The sequence below is a fragment of the Quercus robur genome, chromosome 4 (assembly GCF_932294415.1).
Source record: "Quercus robur chromosome 4, dhQueRobu3.1, whole genome shotgun sequence".
In the NCBI taxonomy this organism is placed as follows: domain Eukaryota; kingdom Viridiplantae; phylum Streptophyta; class Magnoliopsida; order Fagales; family Fagaceae; genus Quercus; species Quercus robur.
The window spans coordinates 85,007,812-85,024,418 of record NC_065537.1 but is presented as its reverse complement, the minus strand read 5'-3'; the positions used below and the strand labels follow the sequence as shown (position 1 = coordinate 85,024,418).

The following is a 16,607-nucleotide window of genomic DNA, read 5'->3' as shown; positions in this document are numbered from 1 at the left end:
GAAGCACCGGCTTCTAGTATATGAGTACATGAGTAATGGCTCTTTAGCTAGCTTTCTCTTTGGAACCAAAGAGTGCAAATTGTTTTTGGAATAGCACGAGGCCTAATATACTTGCATGAAGAGTGCAACACCCAAATCATCCAGTACTATGACATAAAGCCTCAAAACATACTCTGGGACGAGTACTTTACGCCAGAGATTGCTGATTTTGGATTAGCAAAGCTTTTGTTGGCAGAACAAACTCGAGTAGCTCGTACAGCAATAATAGGGACAATTAAATACTTTGCACTGAATGGTTTAGAAAAGCATCCATTTCAGTTAAGGTTGATGTTTACAGTTTTGGTGTGATGTTGCTAGAGATCATTTGTTGCAAGCCTAGTGTTTCGTTTGCGTTGGGAGAAGAGGAGGCATTGATAGATTGGGCTTATGAATGCTACAAAGATAAAAAAAAAAAAAAAAAAAATTAGAGAAGTTGATAGAAAATGATGAGGAGGCAAGAAATGACATGAAGAAGCTAGATAGGCTTGTGATTGTGGCGATTTGGTGTATTCAAGAAGATCCTTTACTGAGGCCCTCAATGAAAAGGGTCACAAAAATGCTTGAGGGAGTGATTGAAGTTTATGTGCCCCCATTTTTACTTCTTCTCCCCCTTCATTAAAAAATTAAATTAACTCATCTCGAGTTTTCATTGCCCATACCTGTGACCATTTATGCTAGATGATAGCAGGCAACTTTGTACGTCTATTTTCATCTAATTTTCAAATATTTTGGTTTAGGGTTGTCATTTCCTTGATTTTAGCTGATTTAAATAGTTTTTTAGTCAAATTGGGGTTTTATTATTGTAGGATATCAATTAGGATTTCTTTTAGAATATTTTTTCGTATCAATTAAGTTTAATAGAGCCTTTAAATTAGCCTACAAGTCTATAATCAGATATTCAATTCAGAATAAAGTTTTTCTCATTCATAACATTTTAGAGAGGTTTCTCCTATATTTTCTAGTGGATTCTAAAATTCTCCTTTTGGATTCGAGGATTATTATCTTGAAGCAGACATGCTCTATATCTTGTAACTTTCCACTTGGGTCAACTGAGTATTTAGCAATCATTTTTAAAGGTTTGGTGCAACACAACTTTTCTTATTTTTATTATGGTATCAGAATTTGGCCAATGTTTCTTTGAAGTGCGTTTGACTTTTAGTTATTTTTGGTAATTTATTTGCACAGCGATAATTAAAATACATTGTTTTTAGTAATTTTTATATTAAATAGGTGACAAAAAGTTAAAAACTGGTGTATTTCTAAAATGTTAAAAGTTAGATTATTTTGCAAAAGAGAAAGACTAAAAAAAAAAATTTAAATCCAAACGGATAAACAAGATTTGAATATTTTGAGTAAAGTTGTGATATATATTATTAGAAATTTTACCTGTCGAACTAAATGTAACCCACATGATAGTAAATACTAAATAGTCATCTTTTTTTTTAATTTAATGAATAAATATTAGTCCTCTTATTCATTTTTTTTTTTTAATGAATAAATATTAGTCCTCTTATTCATTATTCTAATGATACTACGTACTCTCATTTTAGAGTTAGGAGAAAATTAAATATTAAAGTTTTTTCCCTCTTTTTTCTAGTGTTATATAAATTTTTCCAATTTTGTGTGTATTGGAAAATCTATGGAAACTTATTTTGGAGATATGAGGAAGGTAGCGGTTTCTGTTGTAAGGTTCATAGCCATGGAACTTGGACTTGAGGCTCAAAAATTCCCTGACACATACAAAGAAGGAACGTACGATGTAAGGATGAATTGCTATCCTCCTTGTCCTGAGCGTGTCATTGGGGTTAATCCGCATACAAACAACTCCGGGATAACTCTCTTACTTGAGTGCGGCAACACGCCAGGATTGCAGATTTTGAAAGATGAACACTGGGTTAATGTTGAACCTGTCAATGGTGCAATTGTTGTAAACCTTGCCATGTCATGGAGGTAAATACTATAAGTTACATGTTACTATTGGTTAGAACGTCCTAGCAAACTATGATTTAATTTTAAAAAAATTATGAATGATATGTTTCTACAATTAATTGATAAAGTCTCTTGTCGTTGAATAAAATATTTTATTTTAAAAGATAAAACACATAACCACACCTTAATATAATTTAATATAATAGACAATAAAATTGCAGCAGAAAAAGTAGAACTGCATTGACATATGCAAGGTAAACATTGTTAACAAATTCATGGCATTCACTTGAGTCTGCAGATTATTGATGTCGCGGAAGCCTGAAGAAAGCACACGCGATGCTCTCTTGATGGAATAGAAACTAAACTGTTAGTTCCTGGTAGTAAACCTCGAATCCACGAGGGGTTCCTTGAATCCACAAAGTGATAAGTCTGGAATCCACCAGAGAACATAATAGATACATGCAAGTCTAAATTTTTATTGATAATAAACTATGAAAAACGTTTACAGACTAAGGGGCCTATTTAAGGGCTCCTTAAAACTTGATAGATAAGAAAATATAATCTAAAATAACTCCTAATTGATACCTAACCATAAGAAGAATCAAATTTGACCTAAAAAGCATTAAATGCACCTAAAAACAAGGAAATAAATTACATAAACCTAAAATAACGTTTTTTTTACATAAAAATACCAAAAATAATAAATTACAATAATTAAATAATAAATTGTGTCCTACATCAGACCCCTCCACTTGAAACAAACTCGTCCTCGAGTTCATCTTTGAAATCTGAAATCTCCCATGCCAAGAGAACAAAGACTTTGAATACTTCATCTTCTTTGTCTTCTTGCCAAACTTGAAAGTCATTAATTGGGCAACTTGAACTTCTACTCCCTTGATCTTCATGTAATTGACAATATTCACCAAATAAGAGTCAATGATCAAATCAAATCTTTCCACCCCAATAAAATCAATAAACTTTGTTTCGGTGTCTTCCAATAAAATAATAGGAGTTTGAATGTTGCAATCATCTAACTTGATTTCATCGAGATCGTTGACAACTTCCTCTATAATTTCTTCTTTAATGGTCTCTACTATCTCAACCTCAAGATTCTTCTTCTATAATAAGGCCTTCATTAATTTCCTCAGAAATCTCTATATTTTCTTCAAGAACGATATTTTCCTTAACATGTAATTCTTCCTTTAACAAAGGAATATTTGGCTCTTCAAAATAATTCAAGTATGAACTTCTTGGCCAATAATAATCTTGTATTGTATACAACAAGATTTCTTCACAATCCAAAGGATAAAATTTGATAGCAAGCATCTTTTTCATCCTTGGCCATGATCGAATTTTGTCTTTACCTTGTCGGATTCTATCAGATTGTACTCGTTCCCACCAACATAAGGCATACTTACTAAGTTTATACAAAGTAAGTCCAACTATTCTCTCATAACAAATATTCTCATAGTCAAATAAATTCTCTAGATCAAGTAACCAATCAAGAAAATCTTCTTTTAAAAAATAACCATTAAAACTTGCAATTCTCTTATAAGGTCTATATGAAATTTGCTTACCAATAGGTTGCCCGTGAGTTATGTCTCCGTTGCAGTTATCCCTATTGTTTCCATTCTTCAACGGCGCCATCCTAGCATAGATATTTGTGAGTGCTTGTTGTACGTCACGTAATGCTCTCTTGATGGAACAGAAACTAAACTGTTAGTTCCTGGTAATAAACCTCAAATCCACGAGGGGTTCTTTGAATCCACAAGGTGATAGGTTTGAAATCCACCAGAAAACACAATAGACACAAGTCTAAATTTTTATTGATAATAAACTATGAAAAACGTTTACAGACTCAGGGGCCTATTTAAGGGCTCCTTAAAACTTGACGGACAAGAAAATATAATCTAAAATAACTCCTAATTGATACCTAACCATAACATGAATCAAATTTGATCTAAAAAGCATTAAATACACCTAAAAACAAAGAAATAAATCACTTAAACCTAAAATAACGTTTTTTTTACATAAAAATACCAAAAATAATAAATTACAATAATTAAATAATAAATTGTGTCCTACATCAATTATGAGCAATGGGAGTTACACAGCCCCATATCAAAGAGAACAGTGGTGAACAAGTCAAAGCAAAGACTGTCAATCATTACTTTCTACTATCCCAATTCATTAGTGCATATTGGACCAACTGAGAAGCTTATCAAGTCAGGAAGCCCACCTGCATACAAGACTCTTACAAATAAAGAGTATTTTCATAGCTTTTTCAATCGAAAGCTTGAAATTTTATTCATTAATAGCCTGAAAATCTCATTTTTATAGACTCTAGGTCCTAGAGACCTTGAATAACTATTATAAATAAATAATTAAAAAACACAATTGATAAACTCTAGGTCCTGGAGACCATGAATATATATAACTATTATAAAACATTAAATAAATAATAAAAAAGAGACCATGAATAACAATTTGACAACATTAGAGATCTTCACCCTTCACAATAACTAGTTACAAGCATGAGTCTAGGATCTTTATCCCATGCAATGACCATACCTTATATAGACGGTTAGGAGCAAAAATTACAAAGTTAACTCCCTAATTATCCATTAAAAAGAAAAAATGAAAGGTAGAAACTTAAAAAGTTACTAGTTTTTTCCTGATCGGACAATTGAAGAGAAGTTAAACTTCTTAACTTTTGCTCCTAGTGATTCATTGGTATTGCATCCCGTGCAATGACCTGGGTATTGCATGGGACTTGGATCCATATGTCTGTGATCTTTCTCATATCCTCCCTACAGACCAATTCATACATAAAAGTAAATTATAATGTGCCTCAAAGTTGGACAAAGCAAAGCATCACTAGTTGACCAAGTCGAACTCCTAATTAATAACTTAAATCGTGAGAATTTTATAATCTGAGTTGGATTCGGCTGAGTTATGGACAAATTGATGGGCACGGAGGTTTATTAATAAACTAATAAATTTAGGCTAAAAGTGCTTTTAAGCATGCTTTTGGCTTTGATGCTTTAAATACTTTGAGCCTCTTTTTTTTTTCTTTTTTTTTTCAGGACATATAGTAGAGAAAAAGAATGTTAATCTTGTAATGGTTTTATATTTGTAATTTTTTGTCTTTAGATTTTATTATTCTTTTTTGTAATTTTTTTTTTCCTTTTGTTTCTAAAGATATTCAAGTACTTTTTATAACTATTTTATCATATGTCAAATTTCTTTTTCCTTGATTTTTCATTTGGAGAGGGGGGGAAATAGAGAAATGTACATCATTATATTGTGAAGCTTTTGAAAGAAAGTGAATTGTAGAAGAATGATGGTGTTGGGTGAAAAATCAATAGTATTGTAGAACATGGGATCTATTTCAGACACATCAATCTATCTGGCAAAGTATATTAATAAATATCAAACAGATTTCTTTGTTCTTTCTTTATTTTTTTTATTTTTTTCCTCGCAATTTCCATATCCTAAGTTGAAAATATATTGCATGCATTGCACGCCTAATCTTTTTGCCAAAATAACCAAAATCTGAAAGCTGTTGCACAAGTTATCTAGTATAGAAGTTTATTCCTCACTACTACCCCATTACTTAAATGTTACAACTTGAGCTGAAGGGCCAACTGGCCTCTTAGATTAAATGCCCAATTTATGACAATTAGATTTTCAAGCTGTCAATGAATGAATCTTCAAGCTTTCGATTGTTAAAGCTATGAAAATACTCTGCATTTGTTAGGGTCTTGTATACAGGTGGGCTTCCTGGCTTGATAAGCTTCTCAGCTGGTCCAATATCCACTGATGAATTGGGATAGCAGAAAGTAACGATTGACAGCCTTTGTTTTGAATTGTTCACCACTGCTCTATGATCTGGGGCTTTGTAATTTCCATTGCTTATAATCTGCATGATCAAAGTAAATGCTATAAGTTTGTTAAATATGTTTTCCTTGCATTTGTACTTTTTCTACTGCAATCTTATAGTCTGTTATCTTCAAATAATTCGGGTGTGGTTATGTATTTCAAGGAAGTAGTCATTTATTTAACAAGAAGGGAATTTACACTATAACTCACATTAGATTTTCAGAAAACTAAAGTGATATTATACATTATAAAAATCATAGTTAACGGTATATATCTACGGTATTGCTATGACATTCTAACAAATATTAACATTTAAGTCATGATATTTACCTCCATGACATGGCCAAGGTTTACAACCATGGCACCTTTGACAGGTTCAACATTAACCCAGTGTTCATCTTTTAAAACCTGCAATCCTGCCATGTCGCCACACTCAAGTAAGAGAGTTATCCCGGAGATGTCAGCATGTGGATTAAGCCCAATAACACGTTCAGGTTCAGGACAAGGTGGATAGCAATTCATCCTTATTTGGTACATTCCTTCTTTATAAGTGTCACCAAATTTTTGAGCCTCAAGTCCAAGCCCCATGGTTATGAACCTTACAATAGAAACAGCCACATTCCTCATATCTTCAGAATAAGATTCCAGAGTTTTTCTAAAATTCACACCAAATTGGGAAGAAAAAAACAAATTATACTCCAGAAAAGAAAAAAAAAATGTTAAGTACTTTTCCAAACTCAAAAATATGAGAGTACATAGAATTCATATGAATAATGAATAAGAGGATTATTTATTATTATGAGTTCCACTTAGATTGGCATGTAAAATCTCTTATAATTGAATAAGAAACTGAATTTAAATTTCACCTACACTGAAAAAAAAAATCACTCGTAAAGTGTAATTATTATGGAGTCCAATCCTACCATATCTTCAACATATATAAAATAAATAAAAGACCTTCTATGTTAGAATATCCTAGATATTTTAGGAATACCGTTAATACTATGGACAATGATTTTGTATTCTTATCTTATATTATTCTTATACTTTGGGAAAAAAAATCCACCTCACTCATGTTGACTTCGATAAAGTTATGCTTAAGCTAGCATCCCATCATATGAGCATATTGTTAGGTGTCTATATCTATATGTATGAATCATACGTGTATGTATATCAATTGGTCAATCTTATGACTCGATCAGTTAGAATTTACCTGAACTCTTAAGGGTTTTCTGGCCAGAAATTCAAACTTCTATCTTGAAGGGGAAGAGTTTTGAGGAAGATCATGTCATTCCACTCCAACTTTTGTTCCTCTGAAGTCACAAATGCCTGACCATAACCTTCGAGACTACCTGGTTTTTGAGCCCAGCGTTTCTTCTCTTGCAAAGGAAGGTCAAAAAACTCTTGAACTTGCTGTCTCGTTTTGCTTAGTGATTCATCAATAACTCCATGGTTTATTATCTGCAAGATTGAGGAATAAAAAAACTACTGAATCATGTTTAAAGTTTAGTAATGATTAGTACATACGTTGTTTCAACCCCATTAAACATCATCATATATGATTGGACTAGAAATGCATTACACATGTAACACATTGTGGGTCTCACCATATTGACATCTCTTACTAGTTAGTATATAAAAGGAAGAAATATTACTCTAATTATTTTGTTTTATTTTTGTACCAGACCTCTTATTTTTTTAATTGAACAAAAAATAAAAGAACTTGCTTATGAGTTTATTGTCTCCGACACTCCAATTCAGTGATTCACTTGAACCTTATTAATAAATGATGTGGGATTATATATCCACACAATTAATGGAGCGTATCAATGTTTGAACTCTCAACTTTAGACACAAACGGTAAAGAATTAGTAGACTTCTTACCACTAAAACACCTTCACAGGTCGTGCTTACTAAATAATTACCCCTCATAATAGTAATACTATGAAGTAATCAATTTTGACTCAGCCAACAAGCTTTCGATTCTTTTTGACTTTATTGAAAAATCAAATTAGCATAAATGAAGGGGACAAAAAGTCGTATTGTCTTGGCAAACGTTATGGACTTTTGGCTAACAAATTGTCAATTAGAAGACATTCGTGTCATGAATGCATTCCTTGTCTATTCAAACAATTTTACTCTCTCTTTTTTTATTTTTTTATTTCCTTTTTAGAAAAATATGAAAAACTATTGGTCAAAGGGCAATAAAAATTTCCTTAAAAAAATACTTTCAAAACACTCTCCCTTCAATTTAACGCTACAACATTAAAAAAAATACTGCATAATAATGTTGTTAATTGAATTATTCTCAGTGGGTCAAGATAGCTGCACAGAAAATTTGGCTTGTCTCTATCATATATATCTTCTTGACTGGAATTTTCTCTTCTATCCTTACTCGTCATGCAGGCATGACGGTGTTTTTTTTTTTTTTAATCTATAACCTATTACTTCATTTAGAAGAAAAAAAAAAAAAAATGGCAAAATATTTTATTATTTTATAAATTAGACTTTATGCATGTATGGTTCACGAGGAACTGCTTTCTCAGTTGTTTAGTAATATCCTAAAGTACACGACATTGAATTTTGAAATTATGTAATTGGTCAACTAATTTACTCTATTAAGAAAGATTTATTTTGCGTGTTACCTTATAATTTATGATTATTTGTTCAAAACCATAACCAGATGAGTACTGGTTGTTCACACTTAATTTAAGTAGACATAATTGTAACACAAGTATAAATTATTGCGTCTCATTAAAAACCAGCTCATTAATTAGCTATATATATATATATATATATATATGTATGTATGTATGTATGTATGTATGTAAAACAAAGAATAATAATATAACTAATGAGATTGCATCTTAATGAACTGTAACATGAACTCTGCACATGAAAACAAATGTAATCTATTTTAGCCACATAGATATGTCACAATTAATTATTACCACTTTGTTGTACATCGTATTTGTCTTCAAGAGCTGTTGAAGACTATAAGTTTTTTTTTTTTTTTTTTTTTTAAGAGTTTCAACCTATAGTATCCATTATTCAATATTGACGATAGTTTTTTATCATCAGACCCAGATACCAATCGATTTTTAATGTAAGCGGAGATTGAATCTCAAATCTCTAATTCAACCATTAGCTACTTTATCAATTAAACTAACTGAAACCCAAAAAGATTATAAGTTATTGGTTTTAGTTCATATCATAGATAAAGTTGTTTTAAGAAGAAAGTATGGTCTTTTGAATCTCATTAATTAGTAAATGATTTGGAGAATAAAGATAAGAGAAGAAGAAAGAGGAAGTGCAATTATGAAAGGTGAATTTTGATCAATAGGAAGAGTTTCATTAGTATATGAACTACAAAAGCCATATACAGGCATGCTAAGGTGGTGAAGGAAAATGAAGGAAAAGCAATATATAGTGCCTAATGTTCTTGTATTATAAGAAGAAGAAACAACAACAACAAAAAAGAAGTACTGCCTAATGTTTTTTGTATTAATTACCTGGAAAACTCCCCATTCTTGACATGCAAAGCGAAGCTTTTGGAGCTCTTTTTCACGGAATTCTGGGTTGACCAACTTGTTCATATCAATCAAAGGTACACGAAGAGAAGGATTGGAAGGAGTAGTCTGGTCCAAGTCATCCCTTACATATCTAAGTGGCACCTTATCAAGCTTTTGGATTGCAAGCTCTTGAACACTTGGAACTGGTAGAGACCATTCAAGGCTCTCTGAAGGTGCCAAAGCCATTTCTCAGACTCTTTTGGTTTGGTTTAATGAAAATGGATATTTGGCAACTAGTTTTAGCACTCAAAGCCCTTTATATATCTTCAGAGTTTACCAAAGATAATTATTAACAAATTAAGAGTGTTGTTTTTGGCTTTTTTTTTATTACCTCTTTTGGTGTCATAATGAGGTTTGAGAATATTAAGAATCCCGCGTGTTGAATAAATTGCTCCAAAAGTGTTTCTCAAAAAATAAAAATAAAAAATTGCTCCAAAAGTTTCGAGGAATTTTTTTTTTTTTTGAGAATCAATACCGTGCATTTTATTACTCAATAGCTTTGTAAGTCAGCTTGAATTACATCTGCAAGTTCTGATGGTACATCTTCCATCCAGACTTGTAAACAAGGGGAAAGGATTGCTCGTCTCGCAAGTGAGTGAGCTACCGTATTGCATTGCCTACGTACATGTGAATACCTTACATCTGAAAAGCTAGAGGCTAAATACCGTATATCCTGAACAATGTGTCCGAAGTGAGCCAAAGTGTGTGAACCAGTTTTGAGAGCAGTGATGAGGGTCTGAGAGTCCCCCTCCAACACTACTCTAGTGAAACCAGTTTCCTGCGCTAGGATTAGTGCTCTGCGTGCTGCCAATGCCTCCACTTCAATGACCGTCGAAGGAAGGGGGATGTTCTGAGAAAGAGACGCCATGACCTGCCCTTCTCCATTCCGTATTACAACTCCTAACCCCGCACAGTCATCAGCCTGAAACAGGGCCCCATCAAAGTTTACTTTGTAATACTCCTCACCCGGTGGTGTCCAACATGCTGGTATACTTCTCATAGCTGAGGTCGTGGTGGTGTTATGCAATGTAAATTCCTTCACTTTGTCTTTGGCCTGTGAGAAAAGCTGTCCAAGTGTACCACTGGCTTTCCCAAGCCGAAGATTATTTCTTCTGTTCCACAAAGCCCATACTACCATAGAGAAACAGGCCGGATCTCTATTCTCTGCAAAAACACTGCCAATAAGATCAAGAAAGGAGGTCTTTTGCTTTAAGCTACTATGATTCCATAACGGCGTTAGGGACCATAGTTCTTCAAGCTTCAGGCATTGATAAAGTGCATGGAGCACGTCTTCTTGTTGCCCTTGGCAAATTTCACAACATCCATCTGCGATAATTTTTCTCCTCACCAAGTTCATCTTCGTAGGTAGTGAATTCTTTGCTGCTCTCCAAACCAGGTGCTTTACCTGACTCGGTACTGTCAGGTTCCAAATTGACTGCCAAAGCGGTTTCAAGTTCTCATAATCTGACTGCCCCGGTCTGCTGTGTGTCTCTTCTAGTTGTAGAAATTTGTAACCCGATTTTACTGAGTACTCTCCATTCGGGTTGTGTGGCCAAATTAATACATCTGGTTGGTCTGTGTGACAGAGAGGTATCGTGCGCACCATAGCTGCTTCAAATGCCATAAGGTTTGTCTCTAATACATCCAACTTCCAGCACCTCTGATCTTGATCAATGAAGCTGCATACCTTCGCCTCACACCCCATGTTCCTTCTTGGTGACAGAATTTTTGGCGAGTGCTTGAGGGGCAGCCACCTATCTCTCCAAATGTCCACTGACTTCCCATCCCCTATTCTCCAAATTGCCCCTTTCCGAATTACCTCCCTTCCTCTAATAATGCTTTTCCAGGCATAAGAGGCTAAACTCGGGTTGGCTGCTTCCATGACCGAGCAGTTGGGGAAGAATTTAGCCTTGAACACCCAATAGAACAGTGAAGTTTTGTCATGCAGCAAGCGCCATGTTTGTTTTGCAAGCAAAGCATCATTAAACTGAGACAAGTCTTTAAAGCCTAAACCCCCCTGTGACTTCAGCTTACATAGATCATCCCACCTTATCCAATGGACTTTACGTCCATCCCCCCTTTGTCCCCAAAAGAACCTTCGGATTAAAGCTTCAATATCATGACACAAACCACTTGGTAACTTGAAACAGGACATGGTATACGTAGGGAGCGCTTGGGCCACTACCTTGATCAAGACTTCCCTTCCCGCTTGAGATAAAAGCTTCCCCTCCCATCCTTGGAGCTTCTTCCAAACCTGCTGCTTAATGTTATCAAAACTTTCCTTCTTTTTTCTACCAATAAAGCTAGGGAGGCCCAAGTATTTCTCATATTGTTGAACAACGGGAACCCCAAGAGCATTTTTGATTGCATCCTGCACTCCTTGAGATGTGGATTTGCTAAAGAATAGAGTTGTTTTATCTCTATTGATTTGTTGGCCTGATGCTCTTTCATACGTGGCAAGGATCTCCAACAGCTTTGCACACTCCTCTGTCTTAGACCTGCAAAAAATAAGGTTGTCATCTGCAAAAAGGAGATGTGTTAGTTTAGGTCCATTTTGGCAAATCGATACACCCCTTATATCCCCCTCAGCCTCCGCCTTTCGAAGTAGGCCATGAAATCCCTCAGTACATAGTAAGAATAAATATGGGGAGAGAGGGTCCCCCTGGCGTAGCCCCCTAGTTGGTGTGATTTTTCCATGTGGCTCCCCATTAATCAACACCGAGTAAGTGGCTGAGGAAATGCACTTCATCATAAGTTGGACCCAAACATCATCAAACCCCATTTTTTCCATCAACTTCTCCATGTATGGCCACTCCACCCTATCGTAGGCTTTACTCATATCCAGTTTAAGTGCCATATAGCCTACCTTCCCTGAACTATGATTTCTCATGTAATGCAGTGTTTCAAAAGCCACCATTATATTATCTGAGATCAACCTGTCCGTCATAAAGGCGCTTTGTTGTTCAGAGACAATATGTGGTAGGATTCTTTTCAATCTGTTTGCCTGCACTTTTGAGAAAATCCTGTACAAGACATTGCTAAGACAAATAGGGCGATATTGAGAGATAAATTTCGGATTTTTTACTTTGGGGATTAAAGTAATAAAGGAATGACATAATAAATCAGGGAGGGTACCCAAATTTAAATATGATAAAATAGCTTCAATTACGTCACTACCGACCAAGGACCAATAATTTTGGTAGAAAAAAGGCGGCATACTGTCCGGACCCGATGACTTCAATGGGGCCATCTATTTGAGAGCTATTTCAACCTCCTCAGACATGAATTCCCGAGTTAATTCTTGGTTCATATCCGTAGATACTACCTGTGGGATCTGCTCTAAAATTTCCTCACAACTATCCGGGCTAGAAGTAGTGAACAACTCTTGATAAAACTGTAGAATGGTGTCTGCAATTCGGCCAGGATGTGTATTCCACTGCCCCTCATGATTATACAGCCCCTTGATGTAATTTTTTCTTGTTCGTTGTGATGCTTTGCTGTGGAAAAAAGTGGTGTTACGATCCCCATCTTTTAACCACTGGACTTTTGCTCGCTGCCTCCACAGTTTTGCTTCCCGGTCCATGAGCAAATTTATCTCCTGCTCAAGCTTCTTCAATCTGTGTACCGATCCCCCATTAATTGCCACCCTCTCAGCTTGAGCCAACAATTTACGCTTCTTTTCTAATTCTCTCTGGACATTCCCAAAATTGTTCTTGCTCCATTTAGTCAATTCCGTTCCACATGTTTCAATTTTCTTCAATATTTTCCTCCCAGCCGAATCTGAATATGACCCCTGCCATACCGCTTCAATGGTTTCCCCACATCCACTCTCACTCATCCACATTTTTTCAAACCTGAACGGCCGCTTTTGTTTGCACTCCATCCCCTCCGGCACAATCCATAAAGGTTTATGATCAGAGGTGGTCACGTCTAGGTGGTAGATTTTTGTATCCGGAAATTTTGAGAACCAATCATTTGTCGCCATTGCCCTGTCCGGTCTCTCCCATACTGTGTAATTGTCAAAGTGTTTATGCCAAGTGAACCTAGACCCCACAAAGCCTAAGTCCATAAAGCCACATTCATCTATGATGTCCCAGAACGCTTGCATCTGCCCATAAGGTCTAATCCGCCCTCCCAATTTTTCTGCTTGTTTTGCAACATCATTAAAATCCCCCGCACAAATCCATGGGGCTGCACTTCAATTTTTCAAACTCCATAGTCGTGCCCAAGCTTCATGTCTAAGTTGAGTATCTGGCTCGCCATAAAACCCGGTGAATCTCCATTCCTCAGTCTTATTTTTGTTGATTGTAGCATCTATGTGGTTCTTTGAAAAAGTTCCAGTTGTTAGATCAAGCTCTTCCTTCCAATAGATCACCAACCCCCCTGCTTTATGTCTTCTAGGTGCTACAAATTTATTTTTGAATTTCAAACGATCTTGAATATGAGTTAGCCTTGCTTCATCCGTTCATGTTTCGGCTAAGAACACGACGGAGGGATCTTTTGCCCACACCATATCTGCGAGCTGGTCTTCTGTTCATTGGTTCCCAAGCCCCCGACAGTTCCAACATATTATACTCATTGGTTCTGGCAGGGCTGGGATTCAGCCTTCGCCAATATCTTCGTGTTGTTCTTGCCCCCCTGGGAAACAGTTTTTCTCTTTTTCTGTAACTCAGGTTGACTCCCCATGTTGCTTGTACTTCTCTTTGAACCCACTGTGTCTTCCATAATAACATCTGTCCCTGTGGTACTTCTGTTTTGGCGCCTCCACGTAGCTGTGTTCATTACCGTTATATTTGATACATCGGGTATATGTGAGAGTGGTGTGCGCACTGAATGATCCAGTGGCTGGCCATGTGCCTGAGATTTGCCCAATTCAAAAATCTCATTAATTGTCAAAGATTCAAAATCATTTTCCTTACCCGTGCATGACATATTTTTGGTGAACAGCTCTGGTGGTGGGTCAAATTTGTGGATATCATGATCTAATTCCTTGATTTGCTCCCCAAACTGCTCAACAGATACACTCCTTATCTCCACACTTGCATGTGAGGGGTTTGATTCCATTTGAAGCCCGTGATTTGTGGAGTTTCGATTCACCCCGACCTGATTTTGCTCCTGAAAATCTGCTACGTCATTACCCCTTTCCATGGCAACCTAACTTTCCATATTTGGTCTTATAATCTCCGGTGATGATCCTTCCCGCCTAACCACCACAGGAGGCTGTTTGGCCGGTATTGAGCATGGTACCGATTTGGCTTTCTTCTTCCTGTCATAGTATCCTGGTACTGAAATAGTAGTTCTTCTTGATTGCACAAATGGAGGAGCCCGAATCCAAGCTCCAAACTGTTAAGATTCCAATGGAAGAGTGCCTTCACTTTCTATCCATAGTTCGTAGTCTTTATCATCATGCATGAGACTTCCACACCAATAGCATAGGTTGGATAGCCTCTCGTACTTAAACGATACCCATAATTCTTTACCACTCTCCAAAGAAATTACTCTCCCCCGACTCAAAGGTTGAGACATGTCAATTGTTACTCGAACTCTAATGAATCCATCCCCCTCCGTAATTGTACCCTCAGCTGGTTCATGTACTGTCCCAATCGTCCCACAAATTTTTTCAGCCACCTTCCTTGTCCTGAACCGAATCGGAATGTCATGTACCTGTACCCAAAAAGTAATCCAGTTAAACTATATATCAAGAACATCAGTTTCCCTGTCATACCGTTGCAGCACCATTAGGTGTTTATCAAAACTCCACGACTCAGCCTCGAGAATTTGATCAATCTCTTCTCTGTTATCAAAAGTGAAGAGGATAACTTGGTCACCCTCCTTTTTTATTTTGAAACCATTTTTTGATCTCCAAAGCGGTGTAAACGTTTTGGCGATAGCGTCAAAGTTTAGTGCTCTCTTTGTCAAGAACTTGGCTGCAAGAACAAAGTCTGTAACCGCCTCCTCTTCCTTAATCTGAAGATTTGATCCTTCAACATCTGAGAGTGTGAGGCAGCTCCATGATTTTGTTAATTCCTCCATTCCAATAACAAAACAAAGATAGCCGAAATAGAAGAAAAAAAAAAAAGAAAAAAAAAAGAAAACTGTTTCCCCGACCCCAAAGGAAAAGGAAAACCACAAAGCCTCGAGGTAAGCTTGTTACCTCAAGGTACAAAGACACCTTCAAGGAAGGGACGGCTATTCTACGACCTAGGAGAGGAGGGAGACCACCTTTCGCTAGGAAGAGAAAAAGTTTCGAGGAATTGAAGTATTGAATATTAATATTCAGCTATAGGCTATAAAGTATAGGACTTGTCTAAGACTAGCTAATTAGTGTTCACATTATTGTTGTACGCGTACTAAGATTCACATTCTCTCTTCAACAACCAAAAAAAAATCACATCGTTGTTTTTTTTTTTTTTTTAAGAAAAAAATCTCATCGTTGTTGTTAAACGAAAGGAAACAAAAACATGATTAAAAAAAAAAAACAGTTCAGTAATCCTTTTTATTTAAAAATAAAAACAATAATTTTTTTATAATTCAAAAAAAATTCTTCTCCATTCAATAAATTCATATTTCATGATTTGGATTAATATATTTTTTGTTTGTTTAAACCCCTTAAAACAGATTGTTTAAACCTAGTGAATTAGCTAAGTAGTTACTTAAGTTGATTATAAGATCTAGGTTAAACAGCAAAATTTCAAATCATGCACAGCAAAAAAGAATGAGACACAACGATATGATTACCCAGAAAAACCAATGAAGTAAACAATTTCAAAGTAAAAACCTGGGGAAGATTTGACCTAACTATTCTCAAGATAAACAAATCCATTAGAAAGAATTGAAGTTTACAAAAGATTTAACCCTAAATCTAATGCTACCTCTAGTAGAACGTACTAACACGATCATATGCAGCTCCAACTCTACGGACTTTTCTCTCTTGGACTTGCTGAACAAAATTCGATTGGTCGAATCTAATTTTCAATCGGTTGAGCTTCACAAAACTTGAACTATCCTTTCTGCAGCTTGAATATTCTTAAATTTTTATTTGTAAAATCTTGAGCAATATCTAACACCTAACCTAGACATGTTTTTATTCTTGGTTTGCCAACATACACAAAATAGGAATCTAAATATTTTATCCTAAATCTTTAGAACCTAACAATATTACAAATATAAATGCGTATTAAATGA

At 35.5% G+C, this 16,607-nt stretch overlaps 3 protein-coding genes across 3 annotated transcripts in view; all 3 read right to left on the bottom strand.

The window, feature by feature from the left end:
• Positions 1–9,645, bottom strand: part of LOC126724118 (protein SRG1-like) — a 29,429-nt gene extending 19,784 nt beyond the window's left edge. The window contains exon 1 of the mRNA XM_050428425.1: positions 9,363–9,645. Coding sequence (XP_050284382.1) covers positions 9,363–9,608 — 246 coding nt within the window. The 5' untranslated portion in view covers positions 9,609–9,645. The remainder of the gene's footprint in view (positions 1–9,362) is intronic.
• A 3,027-nt stretch (positions 9,646–12,672) lies between these two features.
• LOC126722819 (uncharacterized) lies at positions 12,673–13,407 on the bottom strand. Its single transcript, XM_050425960.1, has one exon. The coding sequence runs from the start codon at positions 13,405–13,407 to the stop codon at positions 12,673–12,675; it is 735 nt and encodes a 244-aa protein (XP_050281917.1).
• A 1,361-nt stretch (positions 13,408–14,768) lies between these two features.
• On the bottom strand, positions 14,769–15,455 carry LOC126722818 (uncharacterized). Its single transcript, XM_050425959.1, has 2 exons — positions 15,129–15,455; positions 14,769–15,086 (listed from the first exon to the last, which is right to left on the bottom strand). Exons 1-2 carry the CDS (start codon positions 15,453–15,455, stop codon positions 14,769–14,771), a joined length of 645 nt encoding a protein of 214 aa, XP_050281916.1.
• Between the last annotated feature and the right edge of the window lie 1,152 nt (positions 15,456–16,607).